The sequence below is a fragment of the Triturus cristatus genome, chromosome 1_1 (assembly GCF_964204655.1).
Source record: "Triturus cristatus chromosome 1_1, aTriCri1.1, whole genome shotgun sequence".
In the NCBI taxonomy this organism is placed as follows: Eukaryota; Metazoa; Chordata; class Amphibia; order Caudata; family Salamandridae; genus Triturus; species Triturus cristatus.
Window position 1 is genome coordinate 231005727 of NC_140579.1, and position 18994 is coordinate 231024720.

Genomic DNA, 18994 nt, shown 5'->3' on the forward strand with positions numbered 1-18994 from the left:
ATTTGCACACATGTATAGTGTCAATTTAATGATAGCGTGCAGCTATTTAGCATATATTATATAATTCATTGCTGGATTTTTTTTAAATATATTTTATGTTAATGATATTTTGCATAACAGAATGATGACAAAAAAAAACATTGAGCTCATTCCAGACATTTTCAAAACGGTGTCATATACATAATACAGGGCACTTAAGGCTAGCCATTCTTGTACCAAGAGCGTAATCGCTACTTACTCACACAAGTACCACTAATGACAAACCACAGACATTTAAACACACATTTAACCCACAGATCAACACTTAAGACAGAAACAAAAGACATCCCAAAGACTGTACTTAAACCAAACCATTTGTAAATACTAGTTGTAAGTCATATTCGATAGATTTGGCTGGAAGAACACCAAGAAAAAAACGCTCTGCATATCACCACTTATGAATGTTACTAAGTGCACAGACCAGGATCCTTTCTATGTACATATTTAGTTCCTCGGGGTACTAGTCACCAAGGAAGAAATACGTTTTTATACCTAAACCTAGTTAAGTATCCCCTCTAGGGGAGCCGGCTAATTATATACAAGTTCCAAAGGGTACCTTCAAGAAAGCAACACATTCTACGATGTGTGCTAAGAACAGGCATGCCAAAAATATTGCAGCATATACAATATTATACACAAAGTAGCACTTAACTCAAAGTGTGCCGTTCAAGTTTACAAAAGTTTCTCATTACCTGCCTACATAAACTGCAGTTTACATATTTCCAAATTCCAAATATCGGCCAATTTCTATACAAATCCAAAAAGCGTCGCAACAAACAACCTTACCAAGCACAAGTTTCCAGATTCTAACTGCCAAGTTCTGAGTGACCAAACGGTCATTTTTAGAATACTCACGCCAAAAATGTTCTCAGTCAGGAGTGGTAAGCAGTTGGAGGAGTCCAATCAGGAAGACCAGAAATATACTGGGCTGCAGAGACAGAATCACAGTTTTAGGGTACCTTTTTACTAGAGTCCTGTTCTGTCCTCCTCAGTAGATTCCTGTCTCCCATCAGGATCACTCCCTTGGATAGCCACTTCTCTGATGAGCCTCACAGAGGGCACCAATTGTAGAAATCAAAACCTTCTCAGGGGCTTCACTGATACACCTGGTCCTTTTAAACCAACAAAGAAGAGATTGGCACAGAAGCTGTAATATAAAAGACATCTTTTTATTTAACCTCTGAAGAGGGAAAAAATGCATCACACAGTATTCTCAAATCACTGTATGAGACATTTTCTAAGGAGTACAGAGAACAGGGGCATTATATACCCACACAGGGGCTGAAAAAAGGCGGTACAAGTACACATGAGAAGAGTTATGCACATAGATGGTCATACAGAAACTGCACAGTCAACAAGTAGGAGGAGTAATAAGTTGTTGACATCAGTTAGAACAGCCTGACAGTTCTATATTAGGAACAGGTGCATTCTACTAGCTAGGCCCATCTGAGCATGTGCAAGACTCTGGGAGAGGGAAACAGCAAATGTCCAGCACATAGCTAACTAAAATGGCTGCCAAGTACAAAATGGCTTTCAGCTCATGCTAAGAGATTAATGCAATCTTCAACAGGGTGAGTCCCTCAGACCTTGCTGGTCTGCACCGCTGACTTTTCTTGAATTCCACGAGACTTGCGATTGCCAAGGCTTGTTGGCTCCAATCCGGTTGCCGACACCTCAGTAAGCTGCAGACTTCGTGGGACACTCCGAATCCAGCTCCTGGTCGTCGTCGACGCCTCCTGGTCCTTGGGGTGGAAGAGTCAAAATACCCTTGATCAGCTGAAATCACCCGACTTCCGTGGGCATCCATCTTCCTGGCCTCGGGTCACTGGCAAGTGACTGTGAACACTGTCCCTTCTGCTTTCAGGTCATCTTCATCTTGAATCCAGCCTTGGATTCCACCGGACACTTCTTCAGTCTTCGCAAGCAGCAAATCTTCTTTGGCTTCCATAGAAAACAGCGACGCGACCCGACACCAAAAGACACCTATGCACCCGGCTTCCCTGGGTGAGGTAACTCGTGCACTCCGGTGCCCTAGTTTGTGTTGGCCCTCGAATTACTTACCTTGTAAGTGGCTTGCTTTTAGACTTCCTCGAAGTACCCTAAAACTTTAAAAATCCAACCGCGACTTGCGCCGTTGTAATCAATAGGGAACCCGCGGCTGTGTTCTCACACTGCACGCGTCTCCCGTGGGTCTTTTACTTACCTGCCTTGGATGGATTAGTGAAGCCCCAGCGATTCTACATGCCCTAAGCCTTGTCGCCTTTCAAGTTGGCTTTCCTAAACCTCTTTTTTAGTATATGGTCTGGTACGCCCCTAGGGCCCCTGCCATATTTGTGCTTAACTTATTGTGAAACGTTGATATTTGAATGTGTTCCTGGCTTCTAATCTCATAAAGAGATTAGCAGAGTGTGTCTAGAAATAAATACATATATATTTGATATATATACCTGTGTGGTGTCCTTTCATTTGGTAATTCAAGAGATTATAAGGAAAAACAAGCTGCTTTACATTCCTCTGAGACTTAGCCTGAAGGCTGCTCTCCACAGCTACCACTAGGATAGCTTTCTTTAAAAGGTTGTCTTAAACCTATCTACCATAGGAGTCGAATTGGACTGGTGCAAGGTGGCCACTATAACTAGTGACCAGCATATGCCAGGCCAACTTCTCACATCTGCAAACTCTGTTGGCGGAGCAGAGTTACCCGCCCAGGGTTAATCCATATGCCAAAGTATTTCTGGGGGTCACGTGTCCACTGCAGGGGGAACTCCGAGTGGAACTGAGTGGTGACCTTCGTCAGTGGGAAGATCATTGATTTAGCCCAATTAATCACTATACCTGAGAGTCCGCCGAATCGGAGGAACTCTTTGATTAGGGCGTCAAGATTGGTGGTAGGGTGTTTGACGTAAAGCAACGTCGTTGGGGTGAATGCCAGTCCTCTGAGCATGATGCTGTCGTAGCCGGACCGCCAGTGGCTCCATTGTTACGGAGAATAGCAGAGGTGACGGGGCACTCCTGATGGGTGCCGCGGGAGACCAGGAACGGGGGCGTTATCACACCACTGACCCCTATTCGCTCCATGAGGAGTGAGGAGAGAAGCACAATTAATCTAATGAACTTGGGGCTCAGACCTATGCGTTTGAGTAGGGCATATAAATATGGCCATTCGAGTGAATCAAGTGCCTTAGTGGTATCAAGAAAAATTACAGCTGCCTGCAGCTGTGGGTCCACCTCTTGCATCTTGGCAAAGAGCATTCGGAGATTATGAGCCATGGCCCTGCCATGGACCTGCCAGGGACAAAGCCACATTGATCCAGCCGAAACACCAGAGGCAGCAGTGGGGGGAGAAGTGCCGAGGATCTTATTGTCCACATTAATCATAGAAAGTGGCCGGTATGAGTCACATCTGTCGGGTTTTAAAATTGTGATGATTATAGCTTCCTGGAGCAATGGAGGAAGCCTTCCCTGTTCTATTGATTCCTCATACATGTTTATAAAATGTGGGGCGAGGAGGCTAGCGTATTCTTTATAGACGACGGCTGATAAGCCATCTAGGCCAGGAGTTTTTTTGCCACGGAGCGCCCGAATAGTTAGGATAACTTCCTCCTCTGTGAATGGTTCATCCAAGTAGGCCCTATGGCCCGATGTGTGTAAAAAAATTCCTACAATTCAGGCGGCGTTGTGTCTAGTTGGGCCCAGTAGAGGGATGCATAGAAGGAAATCATTTCAGCCTGTACAGCTGATTGGCCTACTGCCAACTTATCATCAGCGGTGCGTAACTCAGGTATGTAGTCGCTGGCCCAGGGCTTTCAAAGTAGCCCCGCCAACCTCCTCCTGGCTCGTTCTCATTCTCCATATCGCCGGGCTCTAGTTTCCTTACTAAGGAAATGTGTTTCACTGATGGCCGCTTCCTGAATTTCATCTAGTTTGGCGCAGATTGTACTAAGCAGTTTGCTATTTTTGCTGGTAAAGAACGCCTGCTCCAATACCTGTATTTCCCCTTCAAATCTTTTTAGGCACCCTTGCAATGACCGAAGGATGCCCGCCTGTTTGGCAATACATTCACCCAGCATGACTGTTTTAAAAGCTTCCCATAGGGTTGAGGGGGAGTCTACTGTTCCCTCATTGAGACAGAAGTATTTGGATAAGGTCTGTCTAATGGCTTGACGAAATGATTGGTCTCGGAGCACTCCTGATGGGAGCCTCCAGGTGAAAGCTCTAGTGCGGTAGTCCGGGAGGTCCAGCGTCAACATTACCGGGAAGTGGTCAGAGAGGGTCTGGGGCAGATGCTGCACCTCCGCGACCCATGTCGCCGAGTCTCGGGAGACCAGCCAATAGTCTATTCGTGAACAAGAAGGTCTGGCGGAGGTCACACAAGTGCCACGCATCTCTTCACTGTGTCTATGACGCCATACATCTATCAAGTCACCCTCCGAGATTATGTCTTGCAGTTGAGTTGCCACACAGGGTGGGGACAGTGGGAGTCACCTGACCTGTCTTTTTGGGCATAGAGTATTACATTGTAGTCTCCCCCCCCAGATTATAGCACCAGGGTCAAGAGGGTTTGCCACTCTCCAGACCTCCATGAAGAAGTCAGGGTCATCATTGTTGGGGCCATATATTCAGATGAGTCTGATTGGGTATCCTCCCAGCGTGCCTGCTATCATGACATATCTACCCATCTTATCTCTAATTGTTACACACGTGCGCCAGTGCAGCCCTTTTCTGATGAGGATGTCTACGCCAAGAGTGTAATTTGAGTAGCATGCAGTGTTTTTTTCCCCACCCATCCCGCTCGCAGCCGCCTGCATGTGCTCTCAGTGAGGTGCAGTTCCTGCAGAAGGAAGATGTCTGCTTTATGGCGGCCCAGTTGTGCGGCTACTATTCTAGTCTTTCGTGCATCGTTTAGACCGCGTACATTCCATGTGATACACTTAACCCTGGTCATGTTACCTTACTTGACAGAATGCCTGTATGCGTGCATTGTCGCAGGTCGCGTCGGGAGTGACAGTCGAGACAAAGAGTAGGTAAAAACGGGGATGAATGGCACTTCAAACAATTACACTCTGAGAACATCCCAAAATGGCCCACCCCCCACCCACTCCAGCCCCCCCAATCAGGCTGAGCATGATACCCAATTAACCCACATCCCCTAACATGAGTACGTCTTTATGCGTTGCAAGGGGAACATCCCCGGGGAAAAGTCTAGGAGCCCAATGTGTCCGCCAGCAGGGCCGAGCAGCGGGGCAAAGTTTCTGGGGTAAGTTTCCAGTCTTATTGTGTAACAAGTGAGTGATATCATCAGCAGCCGGAATTACTGATTAATAGTAAAGGATACATGTTAGGAGAGATACTGTCTCTTGGAGCAGGGCCGACCCATTTTGCAGGATCTTTACCAGTAATCTCTACTAGTTCATCAATGCTGTGTTTATCTAAACATTGTCGCTGGTGAGATTGTCCTCTTCTGTGTTTTTCCTGGGCCGGTCAGTCTTCTTGTTAAGATGCAGGTGCTTAACGAAGCGCGCCACATTCTTGGGGTCTGTGAAGTAGGTGGTCTTACCAGCATGGAATACTCCAAGTTTTGCCGGATATAGTAGGGAATTTTTGACTTCCAGCTGTTGCAGGGAGCTTTTGATAGGTAAAAAGTCTCTTCTGGCTGCTTGTACTGCCAAGGTGAAGTCCAGGTAGAAGGATATCGGAGTTCCTTGGTATACAACTTTTTACATGTCTCTGGCAAGACGTAGCACTGTGTCTCTATCCTGATCATTTAAGAGGCGAGCAATTATAGGCCTTGCCGGCGCTTCCGGGGGAGGACGAGGCTAAGGGAGTGATGGGCGCACTCTACAATGCACACGGGTGAGAGCGACTCTTCAAAAATGGTCCGCAGCATTTCTTCGACATAGTCTTCTACTCGTGTCATGGCAGTGGACTCTGGCACCCCTACTATTCAAAGATTATTTCGGCATGACCTGGCTTCCAAGTCTTTGTTTTTGGTCCGAATCACCTCAAGTTCTTTCTCCATTCTGAAGAGTTTTTCACAGGTGTTCATGCTTTCGTCTTCTACTGCGGAGGTGCGCTGTTCCACCTGTTCCAGGTACTCCCCATGTTTTGTCACATTTTCCTTTAGGCGGTCAAACCTATCTGATAGAGAGTCAATTTTGTTGTTGATGACTGTGAGGGACTGTTTCAAGTCTCTGAACATTTCCCATATGTCCGGTTCAGGAGAGGTCACACCGGTTGATTCTGCTCCTAGATCGGTATCCTCCATAGCTGGGGGCCCCTGAGTGGGTCACTGCAGCTCGAAGACCAGCTTTTGTTGCTTAGTGTTCATTTTCCCTATTTCTTTCCAGGTGTGATGCGCGCTATCACTGGGTTGTGCGCGTGTTGTAGTGGCAGCTGCACCTGCAGCTGTGTGAGATGTGGATTGTGCCAGTGGCGCCACCTCCTGTGCCTGGTTACCTTTCATGCGGCCAATCAACTCTCTGAGTGGGGGCGGGGGTGGCTTAGCCGGCTGCAAGATGGCCGCACTTTGAGTGGGCTCTGCCGGCCAAGCCAACAATCCGGCATAATCCTGTGGACTGGGGGCAGTTTGGACCCCTCTCCCCCCCCCCCCGATTGAGCATAGTGGCACCCACACCTTGGGGAATGCAGTGGGCACCTCTGTTCTGCGGTGCAGCATAGCAGCAACAGCCTCTGTGCAAAGCTGCGGCCTGTGCATTCTGGCATGGCTGGGCCTGAGAGCTGCGGGAAAAATTGCGGCGAGGTGGACCCTGAAGCAGTGAGGGAATAAAAGTGCCAGCATGGAATGAGCGGCGGCTGGCACAGGACGGAGACACATTGACGTGCTGGGTCCGGAGGGCCCGACAGAAGGCTCCAAGTAAGGAGGCCGGCTGCAGTAGGAGGTGGGATGAGGAGGCGGGGGGGACACAGGTGTCGAACCGTGGGACCTAGGTGGGCACGGGACTACGGTGGGGGTGCTTACCTCCTGGTAACCGGTGGAGACTCTTTGTGTCCGCTGGGCCCTGCGACGGGGACACTGCTCCTCCCGAAAATCCCCACTTTGGGCGTGCCTTTACTGTGGGCCGCCCCGCTAAGCACACCCAGAGGTCTGGGCGTGGACCTGCAAGCTGTGGCGGTGCTATTGATGCAGGGACGCTGCCTAGAGGGGACACGGAGACTTGATCTGTGGCCCAGACCGCTACAACTGCGGTGACTGCGGTGAGGGGGCCCTGAGACCCCCTTCCCTCTCCTGCGCAGAGGAGGAGAATTGCGCTCCGGGGGCAGCGAACAGAGCTGCTGCGATTATACCACTTGGGCCACATTGGGGACAGCTTGCTGGCTGACGGTGGGCCTATAATAGAGCCCAGAGAGACACTTGAAACGGCGGAGGGAGCCAGAGTCCATAGGATTGAATAAGGCCTGGTGGCAGATTGCAGTATTACCCCTGCACTGTTGCCTATCTAGGCCTCCCCCCATTGCCACTGCTGCATTGACCCTAGTTATTTTTCTGCCTGACTGGCGTGTGCTGGGCCCGGGCGCTTTGCCCCAAACACTGACAGTATGGTGGCTGTCTATAGATATTGCTAGGAGGAGTGGGGCCTGGTGTTTGGCCTGCATCTACGTTCTGTGATACCGACAAGTCGATATCTTGGCCCCCTCCACCCTGGATACAGAGGTGCCGGCTGGCTGACGAGTAGTACATCTGTTTGCACAGCGGACGTGCAGCTCTATCTGCCCTGAGGGTAGCTGGTGGGCTGTTTTCTGGTCCTCCTCCCTCTGGTTCTGTGGGCAATATGGGCAAGGCAGATGCCAAGTAACCTAAGCTAACATTTGAAAATAGAAGGCAGACTCGTCAGGAGGAGCCTCCCCAGGAGGTGGGTGAGCAATCCACTCAAACAGAGGCTGGCGCAACGATCTAAAGGCACTATTGCTGGAGGTCAAGGCCAGCATTGGTGGCATCAACTCTAAACTTGACCAGCTATCTGCCCGTCTCGATCGTGTGAAGACCAGGGTGGACATGCACGACACAAAAATCACGCAGCTGCAGGCGAGGGTGTCTGATGCTGAGGACGCAATAACGGGAGACAAACAAAAGATGCTACAAATGGACAAGGGGCTGGAGCAGATTAAAGCAAAAAATGAAGATCTCATAGGAGCAACCTTCACATTAAGGGCGTGCCCGAGTCCTCCAACATCACAAGGATGGAAGATTATGTTGAAGCCCTCTTGCGTGAACTCTTTGGCAGTGTGCTCTCGTCGGTCTTCATAGTGGAGAGGGCGCACAGGTCCCTGGCATGCCGGCTCCCCGATCATTGCCATACTCTTGAACTACCATTATCATGATGCTGTGTTGCGCACGGCGTGCGAACAGGGCGAGGTACGGCACCAGGGGAACATGCTGGCGTTTTACCCAGACTTTACTCTGGCAGCGCAGGCCGCTCGTCGTGAGTTCCTCCAAGCCAAGAGGATACTTCAGAAGCAAGATATGCCGTATGCTCTGGTTTACCCTGCCAAACTGAGGATAAAGACAGGTATGCAGACGCAGTTTTTTAGTGATCCTAAGGCTGTGCTGATATTTGCCAGGAACTGGAGAAGCAGCATTGCAATGCATCCAAAACTCCTGAGTGTATCGAAGAAGGAACAACAAGTGACAATGATTAGCTGAACTGCTTAAACTGTTGTGCTGTCTGTTAGCCTGCAATGGCACCTGAAATGTGGGCTACCTATGTTCTATTTGCTTTTGATAATGATGCGCCCCCGATGTGGGGGAATGCCTGCAAGGCCATAATGTTTTGTCGTACTACTGTCCTACTCTTAATGTGGCTTGGCCACCCTGTCTTTTTGGCGGGAGTGTATGCCAGGTAGAGCAAGGCCCCTATGGGATAACTCCCTTTTTGTCTAATGTTGGTGATTAGGAGGAGGGTGGGTGGTTTTCCACAACCTGATTGGGGGGATTGGTGTGGGTGGGCTGGGTGGAGGTTGGAGTTTCTAGCACGGGGAACATTGTGCTGCTGTTTTGTTTTCTCCTGTTGCTTGGGTAGTTAAGGAGTTTGTTTGCATGTTCCAAGGCTTGCAATTTCGGAATTCTGTAATCGAGGCTGGAATGCTAATGTTGAGATATGAAGTGCATGTGGTTGTACTCGCGCTCATGCTGCCAGGTTGGCACTCCCTAGGCATGAATCTGCGTTGTGTGACCGTGTTGCAGAGGGTTCGACATGGCTAAGGTTACTTGTGTGTCATGGAATGTCCGCGGTCTTAATAACTACAGTAAATCTAGACTGGTGCATGCATACCTTGTGAGGCAGGGAGCTGATATATGTATATTGGAGGAAACACACCACACTCGAGTTACTGTGTCCCGGCTCCGTGCAAGATGGTGGGGGGTTGAGTATCATTCAGTGACATATTCCAATAATGGCAGAGGGGTCTTGGTGCTATTTAGAAGAGGGTTGCATTGGACCACCACAAGAACAAAGGTTGACAAGGAAGGGAGGTACATCATTATAGCGGGGAGACTATATCAGCGACCATTAATACTAGTAGCAGTATATGGGCCTAACCAGGATGACCCGCATTTCTTCCCACTAGTATGGAGGTTGGTGGCGAGTATGCCCCCTGGAACTGTGAGATGGGGAGGGGATTTGAATGTTGTGCCAGACGGCCAGCTTGACCACTCTGGGGCTAGTCAACACCACCCGCAAGCAGTGGATGCGTTTCAAACAATTATTGAAGATAACTCGCTGGTGGATATATGGAGGAGCATGGATGCTGGGCAGAGAAGCGGTACCTGCAGCTCCACGCATCATGGGCCTTGGTCGCGTATTGATTACTGGCTCCTTATGAGAGATGCAGTGACCTGGGCGATGGCGTCTGATCACTTGCCTAGAACACTCTCGGACCATTCCCCGGTGCTCTTGACACTGACAATTCCGCAGGCGCCGCCATGTGCCGTCACTTGGCACCTTCCCTCCGGAGCGCTGCTCGATGCTGCGTTTTGTACAGAGATTCCCACTGCCATAACAGACTATTTTGCTAACAATGTGGGATCGGTGGAATCGCCTCCCATGCTATGGGAGGCGTTTAAGGTGCAGATTCGTGGAGAGTGTATTGCGAAGAAATCTGGGGTGTTGCAGGCAATCCGAGGCACGCTGCGCAGAGTGGAGGCTGAGATCATTAGACTAGAGAGGGAGCAGGAGGTTAATCCCAACCCAATTACGTAGTCCACGCTGGCGGGTATGCTGCGCAAGCCGCATGCTGCATCTTATATTACTGAAATGATGGATAGCACTGGCCACTTGGTCACCTCCCCGGACTCCCTGCCGGGAGTGTTGTCCTCCTTTTATAAAAATCTGTACACATCCGGGGACACCGCGGGTGAAACTGAGCTACTAGCCTACCTGGATACTATAGAACTCCTGTAGCTTGGCACGAGTCATAGGGAATATCTAGATGATCCGATCACCCCTGAAGAGGTCACGCATGTTATTTCTGCTCTGCCGGCCGGGAAAGCGCCGGGTCTTGATGGGCTTACTCCCTCCTTTTATAAGGAATACGCCGACCTGCTTATCCCCCACCTCACAGAAATGTTCTATGAATATCTGGAGCTTGGCGTACTCCCAGCGTCACTCCGTGAGCCTCTAATCGTCACAATTCTGAAGCCAGACAAACCACCTGAGTCATGCGATTCATACCGGCCCTTGTCTCTCATAAACATTGATGCAAAACAAAATTACGCTAAGCTTCTGGCTAATCGTTTGCAGCCATTCATTCCCCTCATAGCCCGCCAGGATCAGTCAGGTTTTATCCCGGGAAGTGGGACGTCAGTTAATCTGCGTACTATCTTCTCAGTAATGCATCACCTCAGCTCTGATGTGCTGGCGGCGCTACTTGACGCTACAAAGGCGTTTGACACGCTCGAGTGGCGATATTTGTTCACGTTACTGGCTAGATTGGGGTTTAGTCCTGGATGTATAAAAAAAATTGCTTGCTCCACACCTTGCCAATCGCTCGAGTGTCCCTTAGCGGACAGATTTCTGATAGCTTCGAAATAAGCAGAGGAACCAGGCACGGGTGTCCTCTATCTCCACTCCTGTTTGGCGTGGCCATGGAGCCTTTAGCTGCCAAGCTGCGACAGCACCACGTAGATCGCAGAATTGGATTCACCACGAGGGGCCTGGTGATGTCACTATGCAGATGACATCGCAATGTACATAAGTGACCCTCAGCGTTAACATATCTCCAATGATACGCAAGGTTATACGATTCGGGGGACACTCTGGAGTGCACGTCAACTGGAGTAAGTCCGTTCTCTTTCCCTTGACTGATAGGACCACCCCTTGCCCCACAGAATACCCCTACAGATGGGCTACCGAGCCCATTAAATATCTGGGGATTTGGTTAAGTCGTGATGTGGCCGAGATATGGGGAGCAAACTTTGGCCGTGCTGTTGAGTGGTTTGAATCAAGAGTACAGGTGTGGAAGAGGTTGCCACTGCTGAAGGCCCAAGCAGGACTTCAGTTGCTCATATTATGAAGACATGAGCAAGGCGGCAACTGCTGAGGTGCTGAATGCCTGGAGCGAGCCTGCAGCTGCTGATTTGCTAAAGGGTCTAGCTAGGCTACAATTGCCTATTTATTGAAGGCCAAGTGTGGGCTACATCTGATTAACAGTCAGCCCAAATGTGGGCTACAACTGTTGAGACTCATGAGATCTCTTCTACCCCCAAAGGGGCAAAATAATAAGACTGAGTGCATATTTGAGTTGTTGCTGGTTGAACAGAGCCTAATTCAAGCTACTCCTGATCGCCCTTACTGTACGGCAGAACCAGGAGAGAGCACCTAGGAGGGAACTGAGATAGAGCAGGGAGTAAGAGCTACATGAGATTGCGTCAAAACTCACACTCTTTTATCTGGTTATTGAAATGTGTAGTATTTAGTACAACAGTCTGATTGAAGTAATTTCTTTCTTGGAAAGATAAGCACTTGGCTGAACTTGAGGCCTGAGCTAAAGAACCCCCACCCTACATCCCTGAGAAGCCTTTGACTGCTCAACTTTGCTACCAGGAGAGTCAAGTGCAGATGGAGGTTGATCTCGGCCCAGTTCTCAGAGCCATAGTAGGACAGGCCACAACATCATTGAAAAACAACCTCAATCCCCACTGTTGATCCCCACTAGCCCATGCCTGCTCGTGGTCTTGCAAACAGGGTCTGACAAAGCTGACTGGCCTTCGCATGGATTTCAGTCTCATTCCACAGGAGCAAAGGTGGCATTGGTGGCTCCCAGAGGCATGCCCCCACTAGACTTTTGCAGAGCGAGACGCGGATCCTCACTCGGGGTTTTTTGAAGCATTCCTTTCTTAATGATGCCTTTCAAGACATTTTCAAATTTTTTCCAGGAAGCTCTTTGCAACCTCAAACAAGCTGGAATGAAGGGAAAGTAGGACAGCAGGATAAGGAAAATGCCCTTCATTACTATTTCAGTTACCCCTGACCCTGTTCTTCTTCGTTCATAGCACCCTACCATCGATTCGCTTGGAGAATGTGCTAAGGCTTCTAGCTCGTAAGTCCAAAAACATTAGAAACTAGGGGGCATATTTATGTTTCCTGGCGCTTCCCTGCAAATCAGCAGGGATGCGCCAGGAAAGATGCGTCAGGCAAGTTTACCCTTGCACCACCACAGATGCGCCGCATTTACAATGCAGCGCATCGTGGCGCAAGGATAAACAGATGCGTGACGCATCTGATGGCATAAGGGCGGCGCATTGCTGGAGTCGTGTCACAAGCACGACGCAACTCCAGCAATGCTCAGGGGCTGCCCATACCTAACATGCTGCATCATGCCTTACGCCTGCTTCAAGCAGGTGCAGGGTTTTGACGCAGCAGCGTCGGAAAAGTGACTCAGTGAAATCTTGTAGATTTCACTGCGTCACTTTTCCGAGGCTTTTTCCGACGGAACGTCCACCCTGCATACATTAAGCCTGACGCAGGTTTAATATAGCGCAGGGCTTTACAATGTGACGCATCTCCCTAGATGCGTCACGTTGTGAATAAGGCGCAACATGGCGCATGGTTTACGCCGCTGCTGCGTCACAGAAGTGACGCAAGGGCGGCGTAAATGTCTCGCAAGGGGCTTATAAATCTGCCCCTAGATGGTTAGTGGCGCACAGACAGTGGCGGCTTTTTATGTGAGGAGCGTCATTAAACCCAGGACGGGTTCCAGAAGCCTCCACTCCTTGTGCAGCAGATGCAAACAAAAACCTTACAAGTTGTGGTTTACAGGTTCACCATGTTCTTATTATTTCACATGATCCTTTTGTAGACCATTGTTTTGGGGATCCAGGTCTGTATGAAACAGCTTCCTGTGGCATGTGTGGATGGCGTGGCATTTTCTGAATCCAAGCATGCGCATCGGTGGATTGCAGGGTCCTCACTCTAATTGGGCACACTGGGGAGATCCACTAAACAGCATTGTGTTTTTACCTCTGGGATATCTTTTTGGGTTTCTGCTAGACTCCTATTTCTCTCCCACTCCAATCCCACAACTGTCTCAATCTCTTCTACTTGGTCATTCACAGTCTCTGTCCTGTTAATGGCTGCCACTGGACACAGTTCTCCCCTAGTTCTGTCTCTCACCCACTGTACCTATCTTATCCCCTCCAGCTCCTCAACAATTCCGAGGTCTCAACTTGAATGTGGCGCGTGCCACTGCTCCTCTTGACTTTCCCCAACTATTATCTCTGGTTTTGGCTATGCATATTAATCTTTCAATCCATTTCTCCCACTTCCTAAAACAAGACTGGGCCTCTAACAAATCTCATTCGTTGCTGTGTCTTCTATTTTATTTTTCTCAGGTGCGAGCAGAGAGCAAAGACTTTCTTCCCGGTAAGTGTCTTAAATATTGCCTTCAATTTCTGGACTATGTATGTGTCATAGAAATAATTTACTCCCAAAGATGGCAGCATTTAGACTGTCAAAAAGTGTATCGACTTACTACATTTTAGGCATTTAATTTGTTTGCCTCCTCTGCCTGTGTCTCCACTGTCCTGTCATGCTGGCTAGAGTGCCCATACAGAGTGTGCCAGCCTGTGGCTTCGACCCTTCTCTTCTTCGGTCGCCAGCCTTTCCCTCAATTCCTTTTTGATCAACTACTGGCTAAGTGGACTAATGTGTCCTCCGAGTCACCAGACCCTGCACTAGTGGATGATAATGGTGCAATAAAAGGTGGACATAATGCACCATTGAGTGATGGTGATGATGATATGCTTTTAGAATGCAATGATGGTGCACTGTTAGGTGATGGCGGTGCACTATGGGATAATGTAGCTGCACTTTTAGATGATGATTTTGCATTACTAGGCGATGCACCAGTGGGCGGGGAAGGTGACATTTTTTTTAATGAGATTCGTATTACATGATGGCTAGTTTATGATATGTTGATGCTTTGAGTCTGCCTGGAACCTGTTGTTTTCTCTTTAGGGGATTCTCCCATACCCTATCCCTCTTTGTTGTGGTTGTCATTTTTTTATACATAACGGGTCCGATTCACAGAATTAATTTAAGACAAAATCCTAAACTTACTACCATTTTGGTATTCCCAGAAGGCACTTACTCATTTTGGTATTCCCAGAAGGCACTTACTCATTTTGGTATTCACAGAAGGCACTTACTCATTGATGAGTAAGTGCCTTCTGTGAATACCAAAATGAGTAAGTGCCACCTGTGAATACCAAAATGAGTAAATGGTAGTAAGTTTAGGATTTTGTTTTAAGTTAGTTCTGTGAATTGGGCCCGGCGCCTTGATTATTGTAAAGCGCTCTGATACCCGCAAGAGTCATGTTCGCGCTATATAAAACTTTATAGATAAATAAATACTGCACTGGATAAAGATATTTTACTATATGGTGAATGAACTGGATACTGATGCACGCGCTGGTGCAGTCTGGCATATCAATTAATGAAGCCTTCTATATATGTTTTTCATATCCTACTAATGTTGATGGTGTATTACTAATGATGATCATGCACCAATGTGTCAACTGTATTTGTATCTCGCTACTATGCATGTAGTGGAATGCTACCACTGGACAATGTTGCACTCTTGTGTAATTGTGAAGATGCACCACTGGCGGGTGATGCATGTTTGTTTGATTAAATGGTTTTCTGCTATTGTGTAACACACTTCGCCGTTGTCATGGTGCACTGGCTTTCCTTCAGAGTGGCCCATAAAATGTATATCTTTTTAACAAATATATTTGGAAAGTACACTATTTGGTGCCACATTTTCTACCCATTTTCTTGGGGGTAGAGCCCCCCCCCCCCATACACACACACTTGCTGCAAATTCCCTGGCCCATCTTTCATCAAGTCCATCTGAGAAGCAGCCTTACAGACTCAGACAGAGGGACATGCTCAAATTAACACACATAAGGTGCATTCATGCTTAGCAAGCCTCTCCAAAACCCAGGACTGACTGACAAGAGGGAGTCGAGCAAGTTCTAGCCTAACACATTACTTGCTTAACCTTTCTGAATTTTTTACATGGGGCCACACCTAAGTGCACCATGATCACCTGGAGTCTTTCTTGGCTGTGCTTTCAATGTCAGAGTGTTTAGACGTCTTGCTCTTCTCATCATGGTTCTGGTCCAGGCAATGTTGGAACAAGGCCTGCACAAAGGCTGGGACATGGTCAACTTCCTCCCCTTCCGGAACACCTTCAATCTCCACGTTAATACTTCCATTTGGCAGGTCCTTTCTCCTCCCTACCACGGCATGGATCGTTTTACCAGGGTCTTTCCCGGCATTGTCAGAGGAGTCTGAATTTAAGATCTGATTGAACATGTGCTGGATAAATTCTGAAATGTTATCGCCCTCGTCCAAGCGCAGACATTGTCCATCTCCCAAGCCCTCTGTCTTTGCAAGAAGGAAATTTACATCATTCCTAAGTGCTGAAAGGTCACTAACAGCCCCTAAGCCTCGGCTTTCAATATTGTCCGTTCTTCTCTCTTGGCTGTCCAATCGATCCTTTATTCCAATGATCTGATTTCTGAGGCCCTCAATACGTGTGACTATTTGTTCCCGATTTCCTCGGATTGCTTTAAGAAGGATGTAAAACTTATCTCCTGTCATATGACTGAGTCCATGGTCCTGTTCTGAAAGTTGTGCTGGGTTTGAAGATCTGGAGCGTAAAGGCATTGGTTGAATCTCTGTGTTCTTATCAGAATAAATTCCCCTTACAAACTTGAAATTCATTTGCTTGATGTTTCGATCCATCCTCTGATATTTGGAAACCCAGCGGTGATGGTCAAGGGCCCTGAAAGTGGATGATGGTCTTGTTGAGAGACCTCTTGGTCCCAGTGGGGCCTGTCTTTGTCCAACAACATGTTTACCCTAGACAAGCAGCAAGCATCACAAAGGCCCTATTTGCATATTTGCATCTACATGAGCCAATGGGAGCAGAATGACCTGGCCTGCGGGCGATGATATCACAAAGCCTATACAGACATTCTTTCCTAGCTACACATAGAAAGATTGCCTTGCTATGGAATAATATGACACGGACAAATTCACACCTTTGCTAATCGATGAAATATCAATTTTGGGGGAGTTTGACCCTAGAATTAGAGTCATATTTTCAGTGAGAAACACCACCACTTTATTTTCAAAAATGTCAAACCAAAGCTTCAAATGCTCATAATGAAGTCATAATCCTAAAGTTCTAAGGCAGAGGTACAGATATATTTAGTGCTGACTTTGTGAGCCTTGTTTGTGCAGTGCCTGATGATTATATTCAGCAAGTCCACTTCCAGCCTCCAGGAAAGGTTACATTTTATCTCTGACTTCCGATTCAGTTTTGCCACAGAAAAATGTTTGCAGTAGGTTAAAACTTAGAAGAGTAGATCAGGCCTTTCGACAATTTTTTCACCAAAGGCACACTTATGGGAAGCCGTTCACGTCAAAATTACAGATCCCCATATAGGACACCTTTTGAAATGCATGGAGTGCTGCTAAATGAATTTGACACACAAAATTTAATGTAATGTGTGTCAAGATAAATATGATACCTGACAGAGTGAATCTGGCTTGAACCAAAACAAATATGAAACCAGGCAGAGTGAATATACTACTTAGTGATTAATATGAATAACACACACTGCGAATTGATTAAGAGATATACTGAAATATATATCAGAAATACTGATATGAATATGGCCCACACTATAACAAATATAGCAATCAGTGAAACAAATACAATATGCATCAAAAAGAATGTGAAATTCCTTGAAATGACTGACATATGCCAAGAGGAATATGACATACATTGAAATTAATATGACAGATTGAAATGAATATAAGTTACTGAAATAAATATATTATATTCTGAAAAGAATATAATGCACATTGAAAATAATATATAATACAATGAAATGAAGCTTACACATGGTGCAATGAATATAAATTGCGTTGAAATTAATATTACCTTGATTGCAACGAATTTGAGATATACAGAAATGAGTAGGAGATAATTTTAAATGAATATGGCTTATGTTGAAATGAATATAAGCTCCACTGAAATTATTTTTACATGCCTTAAAATGAGTATGAACAAAGCTGAAATTCTCATGACATTTGTCAAAATGAACATGGCATGCATTGAAATCAATACGATATATGTTAAAATGGATAAGTTGCATCTTAAAATGAATATGGCCAGTGTTAATATGAATATGACATCGATTGAAATAAATATAACATTGATTGAAAAGAGTTTAAATAAATATGAGCTTCATTGAAATGAATTTGACATGTTTTAAAATTAATACAAGTAACGCTAAAATGAACATAACATTTATCAAAATGAATATAACTTTCTTTGAAAGTAATATGATAAACATTGACATGAGTATGATACGTGTTGAAATGGATATGATTCATGTTAAAATTAATATAAGATGTGTTAATATGAATGAGACATCCATTGAAAGGAATATGACATATGCTAAGATGAATATGACATGCATTGAAATGACTATGAGCCCCATTGAAATTGATCCTACATGCCTTAAAATGAATATGACCGATACTGAAATTAAAATAAAGCTTGTAAAAATGAATTTGTTATGCTTTGAAATCAATATAATATACATCAAAATGAGAACTGCATGTATTGAAATGATTATGACCTATGCTGAAATAGATATGACGCACGTTAAAGTTATTATGACAGGTGTTAAGGTGATTATGACATCTATTGAAATGAATATGACATTCATTTAAAGGAATATGGTGCATGTTAAGATAAATATGAACCACTTGGAAATGAGTATGACACCTGTTGAAATTAATATAGCCACATCAAAATTAATATGATATTCATTAAAAAGAATATGGCACTTTTTGAAATGAATATGAAACTATGTGAGAAAAATGTGGCATTGTTTTAAATGAATAAAGCACATATCGAAATTAACACAAGCCATGTTTAAATGAATATGACCTCCGTTTAAATAAATATGGCTTGCATCGAACATATGTTGATTTGCTTTAAAATTAATATTACATATTGAAATGAATATTACATATTCTGAAAGGGTATGATATGGACTAAAATGAATTAACTAAAATAATATAACACGCATTTAACAGAATATAAAACAAGGAACCAGGCTTTACCACGCATCCAGGAAAGAATTTCTATATTTGTCACACAGTACTTTATCAAACAGGAAAGTATTTTTGTAAATAAGATAATTTTTTATGTGCACGTAGAGATAAAGGGAGGTAAGGATGATTTTAGGGTTTAAAGGTGGGTTGAGGTAAGAATAATTTTTGGTTTAGAGGTGGGTAGAGGTAAAGAGAGGTAAGGGCGATTTCAGGGTTTAGGAAGTGGGTAGAGGTAAAGGGAGGTAAGGAATAAAGAAAGGGGGTTCTCAGTTACAAAATAAAAACTCACAGACATATAT

At 46.0% G+C, this 18994-nt stretch overlaps 1 protein-coding gene across 1 annotated transcript in view; it reads right to left on the minus strand.

Moving 5' to 3' along the window:
- CTSE (cathepsin E) overlaps positions 1-16304 on the minus strand; it is a 326557-nt gene extending 310253 nt beyond the window's left edge. The window contains 1 exon segment of the mRNA XM_085640901.1: positions 15604-16304. Coding sequence (XP_085497027.1) covers positions 15604-16304 — 701 coding nt within the window.
- Positions 16305-18994: the final 2690 nt, after the last annotated feature.